The sequence below is a fragment of the Lampris incognitus genome, chromosome 8 (assembly GCF_029633865.1).
Source record: "Lampris incognitus isolate fLamInc1 chromosome 8, fLamInc1.hap2, whole genome shotgun sequence".
Taxonomy (NCBI): domain Eukaryota; kingdom Metazoa; phylum Chordata; class Actinopteri; order Lampriformes; family Lampridae; genus Lampris; species Lampris incognitus.
The window spans coordinates 11,811,845-11,826,582 of record NC_079218.1 but is presented as its reverse complement, the minus strand read 5'-3'; the positions used below and the strand labels follow the sequence as shown (position 1 = coordinate 11,826,582).

The following is a 14,738-nucleotide window of genomic DNA, read 5'->3' as shown; positions in this document are numbered from 1 at the left end:
GCATGGTGCAATAATGGACACTTATTATTCAAACACGACACTTTGCAAACAGCCACTTCTGGTCAAGATGTCTCACCCGCATATCTACGATGTGCACCACCTCTTTCCACCAGATGTGCAACTGTACATACATATACAACCGCTGTACACTGTTGCAAAATAATGTTATTTTCATAATTCTGACACACAAGTAGTAATAATTATATAATAGATAAATATATAGTATGTATTTTAGGATGATATAATATTAGTATATAATACAATATAAAAGCACAATAAGTTATACATTATTCAGCCATAACGAAACTCTGTATAGTTGTGACATACCTGTTGCGCATGCTTACCTCCGACTCTTCTGTTTATTATTCCAGTTATTGCTTTTGCTTGTTTGCTTAGTGAGGGATGACGCGTAGGTACTGGAAGCGGAGTCAAATTCCTCGTGCGCATGAGCACGCTCGGCCGATAAAGTTGACTGCGATTCTGAAGAAGGGCGCGGTTAAATCGCCGGGGGGGGGCGGCTGTAGTTACCCACCGAGTCCAGCAGATGGCGGTGTTCCGTTGCCGCCGCCGAACACCGGTAGCTCTCCCCCCCCCCCCACACCCCGGTCGTCAGTACTGATGTGCGTCCAGCAGGCGGAGCGGGGCGTGGACTCCCGGCAGGGCAGCGAGCGGACGGGACCCGCAGACGGGGGAGAGCCACCGGGAAGTGCCGACCCGCGCGCCGTTTCACCGCCGGAGACCGGGGCAGAAGACGGATCCGGTAAGTCGGCAGATCCACTTCGTCTTACTTTCTCGGCTGTTGTTGGGGGGGTCGGGCGGAGAAGGACGGGCGGAGAGCGCGGTTTTCGGGGCTGAGACGGGAAGGCCTCCCCCCTCCTCCTCCCCCCCCCCCTCTCTCGCTCTCCCTCCCGGCGAGCGTAGGAGAGTAACTCCGGCGCGCGGGGCTGGCCCGCGCGGACTTGGGATTCATGAATGGATGGATGACTTGAAGAAGCGGCTTTCCTACTATGCGGGTCAGAACCGCGAAAGACCAGCAAAAAGCCGGTTTTCGTAACGTTCGTTGTAAAGTTGGACCCTCTGTGCTTTAGCGGGTTCTGGTCGTTCTCTGTCTCACGCGTTTAATCTTTTTATGTCGTTGGATTTTCCATTAATCTTACCTCTCTCCGTTCAACTCATCCTAATAGTTTATTTGTGTCGTAAGGAGACAACGAATAGGAGACGCGGGGCTAGATTGTCTTTTTAGACCACAGATAACCTCGCCTTGCCTCTTATGACGGGTATTATATTATATTATATTATATTATATTATATAGTAAGTTGCCACAGCCAAGGTGCTGGAACGACGCTGCTCTAAATTTTACCCAAAACGCACCAGGTCGCTCCAGTACAGCGTTTCTCAACCGGGGGTCCGCGGACCCCTAGTGGTCCGTGGTGTAATTGCAAGGGGTCAGTGAAAATAAAATATCTTTAAAAAAAAGATCCTATGACATTTATAGAAATAGGATTATTTTACTCAAATGTGACTGAGACCTTTATCTACCTAAACTATAAAGGGTAACAGGACTTTTTTCTCTAATTACATCTGTTTCACAAGTGTAATTTATTGAATTTTAATAAGAGATCTCACTCCCGTTTGCATTGTTAAAAGTTACTGCATAAAAATTCTGTTGTTACATATATCTGAAAGTTACTGAATACATATTCTGTTTTGTTACATATATCTGAAAGTTACTGCATAAGAATTCTGTTTTGTTAACTATATCTAAGTTACAACTGAAAGCTCTTATTTTTGCCCCAAAGAGTGAATAAATGCTATAATGCAATTTAAAATGCAGTTTCTACTGTTTCTATCAAATTGCAACCCCCCTCCCCCAAGATCAGGTGGAGGGGTCCTCAGGGTAGATCAAAAATACGCAGGGGGTCCAGGACCCCAAAAAGGTTAAGAACCACTGCTCTAGTAGTCCTTATTACTTCATAACCTGCAGTTAATAAGGAAGCTGACTTTTCTGCTTTTTTTTTTAAGGTTGCTCGGCTCGGAGAAGACTTGGGAGTGGTCAAAGAGAGAGATATATATATATATACTATATATATATTAAAAAAAAGGAAAACTCACTCAGGAGGGGTAATTGGGTAATTTACTAGAGCCGTTACATTACCTGATGCCATGGACGACATCTTCACGCAATGCCGAGAGGGCAACTCGGTGGCCGTCCGTCTCTGGTTAGACAACACAGAAAACGACCTTAACTTGGGGTGAGCGCACACACCACACGCACACGCACACACGCACACACGCACTGTGCTTTATTAAGGAGGAGCGGCAGCTCTGAAGCGGTGGTGATAGTAGGAGAGCTGGAACCCCTCATCAGTTTCTTAAGGCCGGCCCAATTGAGGATGTTAGTCCAGCAGTGCAATACGAGCGTGCCGATGTGCGTAAAGATCCAGTGAGTCTGCTTTTCCGTCTGCAAGGATGGGAGTTGTCGTGAGCTATCGTACCACATTTGGTATGGTAGGCTGGAGGCTGGGAGTTCTGTGTGCGTGCGTGTGTGTGTGCGTGTGTGTGTCTGTGTGTGTGTAGAGAGAGAGAGGGATAGCTGGCACAGTGGAAGTGGACAAATAGTTTCCATATTGTGTGCTCCCCGCATACTCAAGATTCAACTCCAGACTTCTTCACTAATTCTAATCCAGTTGTGCTTTTTTTCTCTCTCTCTCTCTCTCGCTCTGATGTCATCCCCATAAATAGAATACGGAGAAGGGGGGGTGCCGTTGTGTGTTATCTCATTTGTGTGTGTGCATGCGTGTGCATGATTTCTTACTCAGCCATATTTGGGAGGATCCATTTGAGTTTTTGAGAACATTTTTGCAAAGTGAGTAACTCTGTGGCCGGTCCTCGCTTCTTAAAAGGGTCTATTTTTTTAGGGATAGGATATGAGTTTGGATTCAGGATTAGGATTAGTGTGTGTGTGTGTGTGTGTGCGGTAGGGGTGAGAAGGTGTTTCTCTACTGGAATAAATGACATTCAGTTCCACTATAATTTGAGCGACCACGAAGGCATGGGAGAGCAGAGAGAGAGATCTCCACGGTCACTGAAGAAGAGTCGTATGTTGTAAACCGTATAAATATAAATACTATATGTGTTTATATTTGGAAGTCGCCCAGCTTTGCTGTAGATCCGTATCTCAGACAGCGAGAAAGCGCGGCTCGCCAAACTACAGACTTTGGTTATTTCTCTCTCGGGGCCGGGCCATATATGAACACACTGTTGATGTTTGTGACGTCGAGGCCATTTCCTCTGTTCAGCTCCATACAGGGCCGGCTGGCGGTCTCTGACAGAGTCCCACATAAACACATGAGAGACCAGAGCAGACCAGAGCAGACCGGTCATTATGTCCCACTGGTCTGGTCTCCCACTTTTACTGCCCCGTGGATCGGTTTCACTTAAATGTTGTGTTTTTAATTTGTCAGTGAGAAATGAGCGTTCACTAATGTCGGTTAAGAGGGACGCGGCCGTAGTAGCGTTTGTTGCTTGGGTTGATACTGAAATGCTTTTCTTCTTCTGCAGTTTTCAGGTCACATTGTAGTTTGAGGTTGAAGAATGCGACCACTGAGACCAAAATAGCTGCCATACCACAGCTCTCCCAGAGGCACAGAGAGAGAGAGAGAGAGACTGACAGAGAGATAAGAGAGAGAGAGTAGAAGACGGGAGTGAGAGGGGGAGAGACGGGGGGGGGTGAAGAAAGGAGTGAGAGGGGAAAAGAGATGATGTGTGGCTGAGGATTCCTCCGTTTTTTCTCTCTCTGTCATTCCTGAGTCGTCGTCTTTTCCTTCTCTGAACTTTTTATAGCTGTTGTGGTTGCTGGGAGAAAAGCTGGCCTGTTCATGTTTTCAGCTTTTCATCTATCCATCCGCTCATCCGCTCATACGTATGAGGATGTGAAGGCAGTGAGACCTAACAGGGTAAAACGTGCCTGAATGAGACCAAAACCACCTCATGTGTCGGACCACCTGTGTGTGTGTGTGTGTGTGTTAGTGTTTTGGGGTGGGTCTTGGTGAAGGACTGCGAAAAACACCAGCAGCTGCTTTGCGGGTGGAGGTTGGCGTGTAGGTGACAGGTCTGCCACAGACGTCCCCACCTTATGCAGCATTATCATTTATCGTCTTCCTGCAGTATTGTATCAGGATTGTATTGGTATTGTATCGGTATTATATCGCTATTGTATCAGTGTTGTATCAGGATTATATTGGGGTGAAATTCGGGTGTTGTGATATCGCAATAACACAATGTTATTGTGTCAGTTAATGATGACGAGAATTGGTTACCTGAGGTGTGAAATATTTGAGGGAGTATTATTTTAAAAACTAGATTTGGTTTGATATTATACTTTACATTCATTACCACACAGTTCAACGTGATGAACCTCAGCTGGATTCTTAAACGTGGTGTTGTTGCCTATGTAAGCAGATGTTGTTTTATATATTTATATATTTATTACATTACTGTCATTTAGCCGGCGCTTTTATCCAAAGCGACTTACAATAAGTGCATTTAATGTAGGAAATCAGGAGAACTACTAGTCATCAGAGGTCATAAGTGCATCTTCTCTCTAAACAAGCATCTAAGAGCAAAACCAGTGTTGAAGTAAAAGCGCAATATATATCAGCAGTCAGTTATAGCAAAGCAGAAGTCAGTTATTTCAAACGCAGTCAGTTATTTCAAACGCAGTCGGTCATATCAAAACAGCAATCAGACATATCAAAACAATAGTCAGTTATATCAAAACAGAAGTCAGACATATCAAAACAGCAAATTAGAGTTTTAAATCTCCTGAAAAAAAACCTAGTATTTAAATAATGCTCCCTCACACATTTTATATATATATATATATATATATATATATATATATATATATATATATATATATATATATATATATATATATATATCGATATTGTGTGAAGTAGTGGTTTTCATTTGTTGACAGGGATTTAACTGTAGTCCACAATATCCCTAACATGATGTTTAATAGTGACACGCCTTGTTCAGTTTCATCTCATCATTAGTTGGACATGTCCACAGACTGAACAGGGGAATATTGTATTGATGAACAATAACGACAGGATTCTTAATTATCTTACTTTTCGACAGGCAATGAGAATTTGTGGCTTAGGGTTTGGGAACGGCGGGTGTAAAATTCGCTGTGATTATGAAGGTAATGCGGTTTTCCATATCAGACAGCATTAGTTAGGAGACGAGCCAGACGTGTAACGCTGCCTCGGTAGTCTGATGAAGGTAAGGTGGTGGGAAGAGCACGAAAGTATGCGCTTATGGCTAAATAAAGATGGAAAGGAAGAGGTGGGAGGATGTGTGTGTGTGTGTGTGTGTGTATGTGTGTGTGTGTGTGCGTCAGAGAGAGAACTACGCATAGTTGTAAAGTGAAACTGAAACTGTGGGGGTCTCAGGTGTCTGACCCAGACTGACTGTCCCAACACTGCCGCCATGCTGACTGAAACGCCTGCCAGCCCCACCACTGCCTGTACACACAACACATCTGCACCACTCTTAACACATACATTTATTTCCCTTTGGCACCGTCAGCGTCATTCCAGGTTGCTATAGCTGCAACTTCCTTGGTTTGTAATTTCACGTAGTGGAAGTTTACAGATGTTTGGGATGAGTCAGCTGCAGAAAGTATTTCGAAATCAGGTTCGAGTCTGCACGTGTTCAACACATTCTGAATGAACATAGAAAATGAAGATCTGTGACGCGGGGGACACCGGCGCTCAAGACTTCTGCAAACACTACACCGGGGGGCTCCGACACACCCCACAACCCCACCCCACAAATACTACTACTACTACTACTTTCGGCTGTTCCCGTTAGGGGTCGCCACAGCGGATCAGCCGTTTCCATTTCTTCCTGTCTCCTGCATCTTCCTCTGTCCCCAGCCCTAAATAAAATATGCACAACCACGTAGACATACACACAGAACATGCAGTTACACACACACACACAGACTTTCGACGGAGCCCATAAACGTTTCCCTCATATAAACACAAGCACATTCTCGGTCACATTCATTCTCATATCTTAACCTGTAGGGCTGAAGTTCGGTGTTTCTTTTTGTCTCGTTTCGTTCTTTTCTTGCACATATTTTTATCGCGCTGGTCTTGTTTCTATACCCTCCCCTGTTCTATGCATTGTTTACATCCTCATTTGTATTGTTTATGTCACATAAATGAAAATTGGAAAAATAAATGATACAGGTGAAAGTACTGTGAGCCTCTCGTTTTCAAAAGATTTCTATATACATTATATATATATATATATGTGTGTGTGTGTATATATATATATATATATATATATAAAAAATCCAGTGACTCAAGTAATTCTTTAATAGACAGTACAAGCCTGTTTCATGCTATATGCAATCAACAGTTGTGACATATATCATGCACATAGCTGTGCATATCACAGAACAGAGATCTCTATTCTAGAGTGGGATCTCTATTCTGTGGTGTATAATAGCATGAAACAGGCTTGTACTGTCTATTAAAGAATTACTTGAGTCACTGGATTATTTTGCTCCTTGTTTGTTAAGCACTTTCCCTACCGTTGAGTGAGGGTTTATATGTATGTGTGTATATATATATGTATACACACACACACACACACACACACACACACACACACACACATATATATACATATATATATATATATACGTATATGGTCATGAGCTTTGGGTAGTGACTGAAAGGGTGAGATCGCGGTTACAAGTGGCTGAAATGAGTTTCCTCCGTAGGATGTCTGGGCTCAGCCTTAGAGATAGGGTGAGGAGCTCAGACATCCGGAGGGAGCTCGGAGTAGAGCCGCTGCTCCTTCGCGTCGAAAGCAGCCAGTTGAGGTGGTTTGAGCGTCTGATTAGGATGCCTCCTGGGCGCCTTCCTTTGGAGGTTTTCCGGGCACGGCCAACTGGGTGGATACCCTGGGGTAGACCCAGAACGCGTTGGAGGGACCACATGTCCAATCTGGCCTGGGAACGCCTTGGGATCTCCCAGGAGGAGCTGGAGGGCGTTGCTGGGGAGAGGGACATCTGGAGTGCTCTACTTAGCTTGCTGCCAACATGACCTGACCCTGGAGAGGCGGCTGAAGATGAATGAAAGAATATATATATCATGACTTTTGAAAGCTTAAACAATGTCCCCCCCATCTGACTGTGTTAGAGCCCAGCAATAGAGGTTTTTCAACTCTGAACTGAGGAAGTTTTCATCTGTGTTACTCCAAATAACGTCCCTCATATGGATGGATGGATAGATGGATGGATATAGATAGATAGATAGATAGATAGATAGATAGATAGATAGATAGATAGATAGATAGATAGATAGATAGATAGATAGATAGATAGACAGACAGACAGACAGACAGACAGACAGACAGACAGACAGACAGACAGATAGATAGATAGATAGATAGATAGATAGATAGATAGATAGATAGATAGATAGATAGATAGATAGATAGATAGATAGATAGATACTTTATTCAGCCTGAGGGAAATTAAAGTATCATTACAGATCATATAATCCAATCCAAAGACACACAATATCAAAAATACACACAATAGCAGGAATATAAAGCCCAAAAAAATACATGGAATATACAAACGCGCAGTTATTGTATATTGCACATAATTTAAGTGATAAATACATCTATCCATAGCGATACTGCAGAGGACATATGGACATAAGTTAAATTATTACAGTGTGAGTGACAGTATGCAGTATTGAATATGAAAAATATAAGAATGACAGTGAACGTTGTCATTCTTACATTTTACTGTTGTATTTTCCATGATGCCGTTGACTGATTCGGAGGTCTGGCGTTGTCTGTCTGTCTCCTGGTCCTGTAGTGATGACCACGGCTTCAGCCCGCTACACTGGGCCTGCAGGGAAGGAAGGAGCGGTGTTGTCGACATGCTCATCATGAGAGGCGCTCGCATCAACGTGATGAACCGGGGAGATGACACCCCGCTACACCTCGCTGCCAACCATGGACACAGAGACATTGTGGCTAAGGTACATGTGCGCGCACACACACACACACACACACACAGATTTCTTTTTCTACACTTGGTGTGAGGACCCTCATTGACCACAGTCATTCCCTGGCCCCCAAACTCTGACCTTAACCATCACAGCGCTACATTCCTAACTTAAACACTTGCTCTCAACTTAATATTTCTCTCCTCTGTCTTGCGGGGATCTATCCCATCTCAGAAAACCACCTGGACCTGTCATTAACCCGAACCTAACCCTCCATTATAACATGCCCAGTCTGGCCCAGCGGATGTGAGAAACTCCTCTAGTGTTCCGACTGGTGCCGACCAGATCTGGTCGGGTATATACCATCCTTTCCTCTCCGAGCCCATTGTGTTGAACTGTTTTCATCCCAAATCTGAAACTAATCCTAATTCTGACCTTAACCCAAGACCCTAAACCCAAGTCCAAACCCTAAAATAGACCCTTGAAGAGGTGAGGAGCAACCAAAATACCCTCACGTTCCAAAAACTTAGTCCTCACTCTTCTGGATAAAAACTCAAATTGGTCCTCATAATATAGTTGAACACGAACACACACACACACACACACACACACACACACACACACACACACAGAGGCAAGTCTATAAACAAGAGGCCGGATATGCGCTATAAATACTCTGTTTTTCTGATTTGTCTTTTTTTTTTGAGGGGGGGGGGTTCCCCCTTTCCCCCCCCCAATTCTACTTGGCCAATTACCCCACTCTACGAGCCGTCCTGGTCGCTGCTCCACCCCCTCTGCCGATCCGGGGAGGGCTGCAGACTACCACATTTCTCCTCAGATACATGTGGAGTCGCCAGCCACTTCTTTTCACCTGACAGTGAGGAGTTTCACCAGGGGGACGTGGCGCATGGGAGGCTCACGCTATTCCCTCCAGTTCCCCCTGCCCCCGAACAGGTGCCCCGACCGACCAGGGGAGGCGCTAGTGCAGTGATCAGGACACATACCCACATCTGGCTTCCCACCCGCAGACACAGCCAATTGTCTCTGTAGGGATGCCCGACCAAGCTGGAGGTAACACGGGGATTCAAACCGGTGGTCCCTGTGTTGGTAGGCAGCGGAATAGACCGCCACGCCACCCGGACGCCCTCTGATTTAAGTCTTGTGTATGTTATCAGCATACATACCTTTGTGATAAATCTCATTTAACTGCAGCTTATCCAGTGCAAAGCAGATCCCAATACCGTCAACGAGCATGGAAACACCCCGCTTCACTACGCCTGCTTCTGGGGACAGGACCAAGTGGCAGAGGTATGATGCACTCCCAGTCGGATGGATGTTTGTCACAAAAATCGCCATCTGGTGGGGGGAAGCAGTATCTACAGTACAGACGTCCAAAATACATTTTATCAAAGGTTATTTATTTGACCGTTTATTATCAGGTTAAATGCAACGCATTCTACTCACTCCACGTTGTCGTCCTTAGGATCTCGTGGCCAGCGGTGCCCAGGTGTGTGTTTGTAATAGATATGGACAGACACCTCTGGATAAAGCCAAGCCCCATCTTCGCCAGTTGCTTGAAGGTTAGACGATACATACCATATGGAAATCAGATGTTCATCTTGTTTTTTGGATTTTCTCCTCTTTTCATCCCAGTACAAGGCGAAGGGTTACGAGCCGGTGTTTACCAGTCACCTCTGTTTGTCTCTCCTATCTCAGAGAAGGCAGAGAAACAGGGCCAAAGTTTGACCAAAGTCCCCTACAAAGAAACCTTCTGGAAGGGCACCATGCGTACACGGCCCCGTGAGTAACACACTCTACAACAACACACTCAATAGGGGAAAGAAACAAAAATAAAATCTAATCAATTTCTCTTCACCAACCGGTCTTGTTTTTTGCTCTTCCAGGTAACGGCACTCTGAACAAGCAGGCTGGTATCGACTACAAGCAGCTGTCACTCCTGGCCAAAATCAATGAGAACCACTCTGGAGAGGTAAGACGTCTGCGTCTCTTTCACTAGTCCACTTTTTCCACTACATGCTGTATGAGTGAATGAATGCACAATTTATTCAGTCAGAACAAAGTTGAAACACAATTATTTTCTAATATCACATATTACTTTAATCGTCATACATTTTGTACTGTCTCTTTAAAAGGTAGAATTCAGTTTTTCTCCTTTTAAAGAGCTCCCCCCTCCTCAGCTTCAGGCCATCTTTTTTTCCTGATACTCATGATGTCATCAGACCCACTCGTTTACATACAGACAATCAGATCAAATCGTCTAAATATGAAGCCCCGCCCACCCTTACCATCCAACTCTTGCTTGTAGCTGTCACTCAAAGGCCAGCAGTCACCCATCCCATACTGAATTGCAAGACTCCTTTACAAAATATGAATAATAAACTACAATACATCATCTTTCTCATGTATACATGTCCGCTATGCGAGGCCCGTTCCATTCTTTATCCCATTTGAATATTCTTTTGGATAATCTATTATCATCCATATCCATTAATCTGTTCCATAACATGGCAACCACTGTACTGTATGTTGGCCACAACCTTCTCCTCGCTTACTTCCTTCCTCTTGTGCGTTTTCTGTGTGTTCTCTGTGTAGTTATGGCAGGGTCGCTGGCAGGGGGATGAGATTATAGTGAAGGTGTTGCAGGTGAGAGACTGGAGCACCAGGAAGAGCAGAGACTTCAACGAGGAGCATCCTAAACTCAGGTACATTTCCAAGCATCACTCTTACAAAATTACATTACGACTCCATCATTACGAGTGTTCAGAGGCACGCCGTATGACTCAGTATTGGATGTTTTATGTACAGTTTACTCATGTGTGCAGCTTACTAATAAAAAGTATGCAGAGCATCCAAATCCGGTGTGTACTAAAGCTTTAAAACTGTAGCATAGAAGGTATGAATTGGCTATTTGGCACATGAGCTTACTCCACCTCTCTCCTGCAGTGAGGAGATTTGTGTGCTTTTAATGTTGCTGATATCTAGTAGTAGTGTGCTAGTAGTAGTGTGCTGTAGTTCTTTTGGATGTTGTGAAGTGAGGCAAAACTAGCTTGTTCGCACCTCTGTATTTCCACTTTTACAGAACAACTTTAGTGAACTAACTAAATACTGGTCACACAGGTCAAACTAGTAACCAGTCTTTACGTTGCTAAGTCAGTCACACGCTTACTTATCGTCAGTGTATTGTCCTCATTTAAAGCACATTGCATTTTATTTTTATGTATGAGATGTGCTTCATGAATTGAGTTTGGCTGACTGAAGGACGCACGTTATACAGCAATATTAATCGCTCTCTCTCTCTCTCTCTCTCTCTCTCTCTCTCTCTCTCTCTCTCTCTCTCTCTCTCATGTTGTCCCTACCTTTCTCGCTTCTACTCTCTTTTTCTCCATAGGATTTTTTCCCACCCAAACATTCTGCCTGTACTTGGAGCCTGTCCGTCCCCTCCGTCCCCCCACCCCATCATCATCACCCATTACATGCCATACGGGTCGCTCTACACCATTCTGCACCAAGGCACCAGTGAGTTCTGTCGCCCGACCCCACAGTAGGAAGTGGATGATATCTGCATTGAATGAATTTCCACGGCTGCACAGACTGGCCTTGATATCATGAACATAAATAATTGAGTGTTTATTCATGAGAGTGAGTGAGCCTCTTCCACCAAGTAGTCCTGGGCGATACAGAAAATATCTTAACTGTGGGGATTTCACACATAATGTTGAATTATGGCCCAGCCCTCCTCCCAAAACTGAATTATTAGAACAGATGAGATGGAGTAGCTGCTACCGTTTATTATTTTACCTTCTCTTCTCTTCTTTCCTTTTCTTTTTCGTTCTCTTCTCTTCTGTATCTGTGTGACTATGTCCTGCTAAATGTAGTGCATATATATATATATATATATATATATATATATATATATATATACACACACACACACACACACACATACACGCACATACACACACTACATGGTAGTACATGTGTAACCATGTCTAACTTTAAGGAGGTACGTGTTTATTATATGGAGCTATATATGTATGGATGGTACATACATCCATATATATGTATGTATGGATGGTTTCTCCCATTTTTCTTGTTTCCTGATCATGTTTTTCTGGTGGGTTTTTTCCTCATCTGAGTCAATGGTCTAAGAATAGGGGTTTCATATATTGCACTGGTTGTAAAGCATTTCGGGAGTACTTTGTTTTTTTGGGCTATACAAATAAACGCATGTACCTACGTATGATATGGAGGCGTATATGTAGATGATATGGAGGTGTGTGTATATACACATATATATTTATATATAATATGGAGGTATATGTAGTATTTGGTATATATGTATATATTACGTGGAGGTATACTATATATGTGTGTGTATGAAGGTGAACTTGTATTCTGATGCGATGAACTGTTTTGATGTGGCCATGAATTTCCTCAAATAGGACAGACAAGAATCTCTCCCTCTATCTATCTCACTCCATCTCTCTCTCTTTTCTCAGCTTTGGTGGTAGATCAGAGCCAAGCGGTGCGGTTTGCTTTGGACATTGCCAGCGGCATGGCTTTTCTCCACACGCTGGAGCCGATGGTTTCACGGCTTTTCCTCAACAGTAAGCATGTCATGGTAAGACGCTGTATCAGAGCTTCTGGACTCTTCATTCCACCAAGACCTTATCAGTAAGAAGGAATAAGAATGATAAAATATAAGGGAATCGCAGGTTGATGAATTCTATTACTTCTGTATATTTCCTTTGATTTAAAAACACACACACCCATAAACTCACAAATCAAGCATACTTTTTCTGGGATTGTTTGACCGATGTGATGGCGGGTTGCTACCAAAGTGATGTGTTGATTGGCAGATTGATGAAGACATGACAGCCAGGATAAGCATGGCGGATGCCAAGTTCTCCTTCCAGTGTCCTGGTCGGATGTATTCTCCAGCGTGGATGGCCCCTGAAGGTATTATTCATCTCTGTTGATTTTCTGTTTTCATCCTTCTCACTACCAAGCTCCCTCTCCCATGATTCCACTTTTGTCCATCTTTCTATAACTGAATTGTTTTGATATTGGTTGAAATTCTCCTGCTTCCATTTTCATCTTAGATTTGCTAACCTTTTTAATGGATGTTGTTGTTTGCAATGATACCAGTGAGGGAACAGGTGACACTAGTGAATTTTATGGTTCAAGACTAGTGTGCTATCTTTACACATTAGTCTGTCCATAGTCTTTACATATCACTGAACACTATTCAAAATGCTGTTGCTCAGTGACAAACATACAGCGTAGTATGATTTAGTCCCAGCTGTTCAGAGCTAAATCCATCACATCCTGTGTGCTGCTCTTATTATCAACATGGCAGCATACACAGTGTGTAATTCCTGTATGTTTTGGCTCCTCCTTTCTTCTTTTAACTGATTCCCGCCTAATATCCCAGCGCTGCAGAAGAAACCAGAGGACATCAACAGGAGATCAGCAGACATGTGGAGCTTTTCAGTGTTACTGTGGGAGCTGGTCACCAGAGAAGTCCCCTTCGCCGACCTCACACAAATGGAGATAGGCATGAAGGTGAGTATGTGTGTGTTTTGTATGTTCATGCGGGTGAGCATGTGTGTGCTCGTGACACGTATGTGCACAGATGGAGTGACATGTTTTATCCCACCACTGTTTAGGTGGCTCTGGAGGGTCTTCGGCCCACCATTCCTCCGGGAATCTCACCTCACATCTGTAAGCTGATGAGGTTGTGCATGAATGAAGACGCGGCCAAAAGGCCTAAGTTTGATATGATCGTTCCCATCCTGGAGAAGATGCAAGACAAGTGAACACCACCACAGCAATTCATCCAGCCAGCGTGTGTTTTTTTTTTAAGCCAAGACTACCAACAAGCCATTGTCTTCATTTTCTTACTTTGTCTTCACTTCAATTGTGTATCTGCTACAAGCCACTGTAAATACTATTAAAGTCAGAGAAACCACTCAAATCACTGCTTAAGCCACTTCAGTACCACTATATAACAACAGATCATTTAAATTTGAGTGGAAAATATGGTGCTATTTGATAAGAACTGAAACTTCCTCTCAATAGCGGAGACATCGGCAATCTTATTTAACAGGTGTTTATGTTGTTTAGATATATTCATTGATTTGTTTTTATAAAGACGCTCTAAAATCAGATTCAGAGAAACAGGTCTACAAGCAGTTTTTAAACTATTATCTATGCAATAAATGTTTTATATTTATGACATTTCCTTGTATTTTGGCATGCTGATTTGTATTCATATATTTCTAGATACATACTTCATGCCTTTTTAACCCTCTTGGCCTATTTAAATTAACAAATCATCGTCCCATTTGCACTTGATAATCACATGTTTTCATGGTCCATGAGCGAAACTTTTTGATGGAAATTGAAGCAGGCTGACGGGTCCAGCGTTTTTGTTGTCAAGCACACTGTAGAAATGTGTAATAAGTAATAATGGGATTTTCAGTTTGATTTTATATGTGGGCCCATTCTGTATAGGAGTGAATACATGTTTAAAGACTCCCAATTTTTGGCGGGGGGGGGGGGTGAGGAACATCTACTGAGCAATGAATCAATCCATTGTGGGAGAAAACTCAGTCTTCAATTAGGTTTTATTGGTGGAGTAGAATAATATTTATTCATACAAGTATGAT

General features: G+C 43.3%; 1 protein-coding gene across 1 annotated transcript; it reads left to right on the top strand.

Moving 5' to 3' along the window:
- The first annotated feature begins 639 nt into the window (after positions 1-639).
- On the top strand, positions 640-14,317 carry ilk (integrin-linked kinase). The gene is made up of 13 exons (XM_056284377.1): positions 640-760; positions 2,024-2,253; positions 7,914-8,079; positions 9,259-9,354; positions 9,530-9,626; positions 9,763-9,846; positions 9,951-10,036; positions 10,660-10,769; positions 11,456-11,583; positions 12,567-12,688; positions 12,927-13,026; positions 13,502-13,632; positions 13,737-14,317. Exons 2-13 carry the CDS (start codon positions 2,165-2,167, stop codon positions 13,884-13,886), a joined length of 1,359 nt encoding a protein of 452 aa, XP_056140352.1. The 5' UTR covers positions 640-760; positions 2,024-2,164; the 3' UTR covers positions 13,887-14,317.
- Positions 14,318-14,738: the final 421 nt, after the last annotated feature.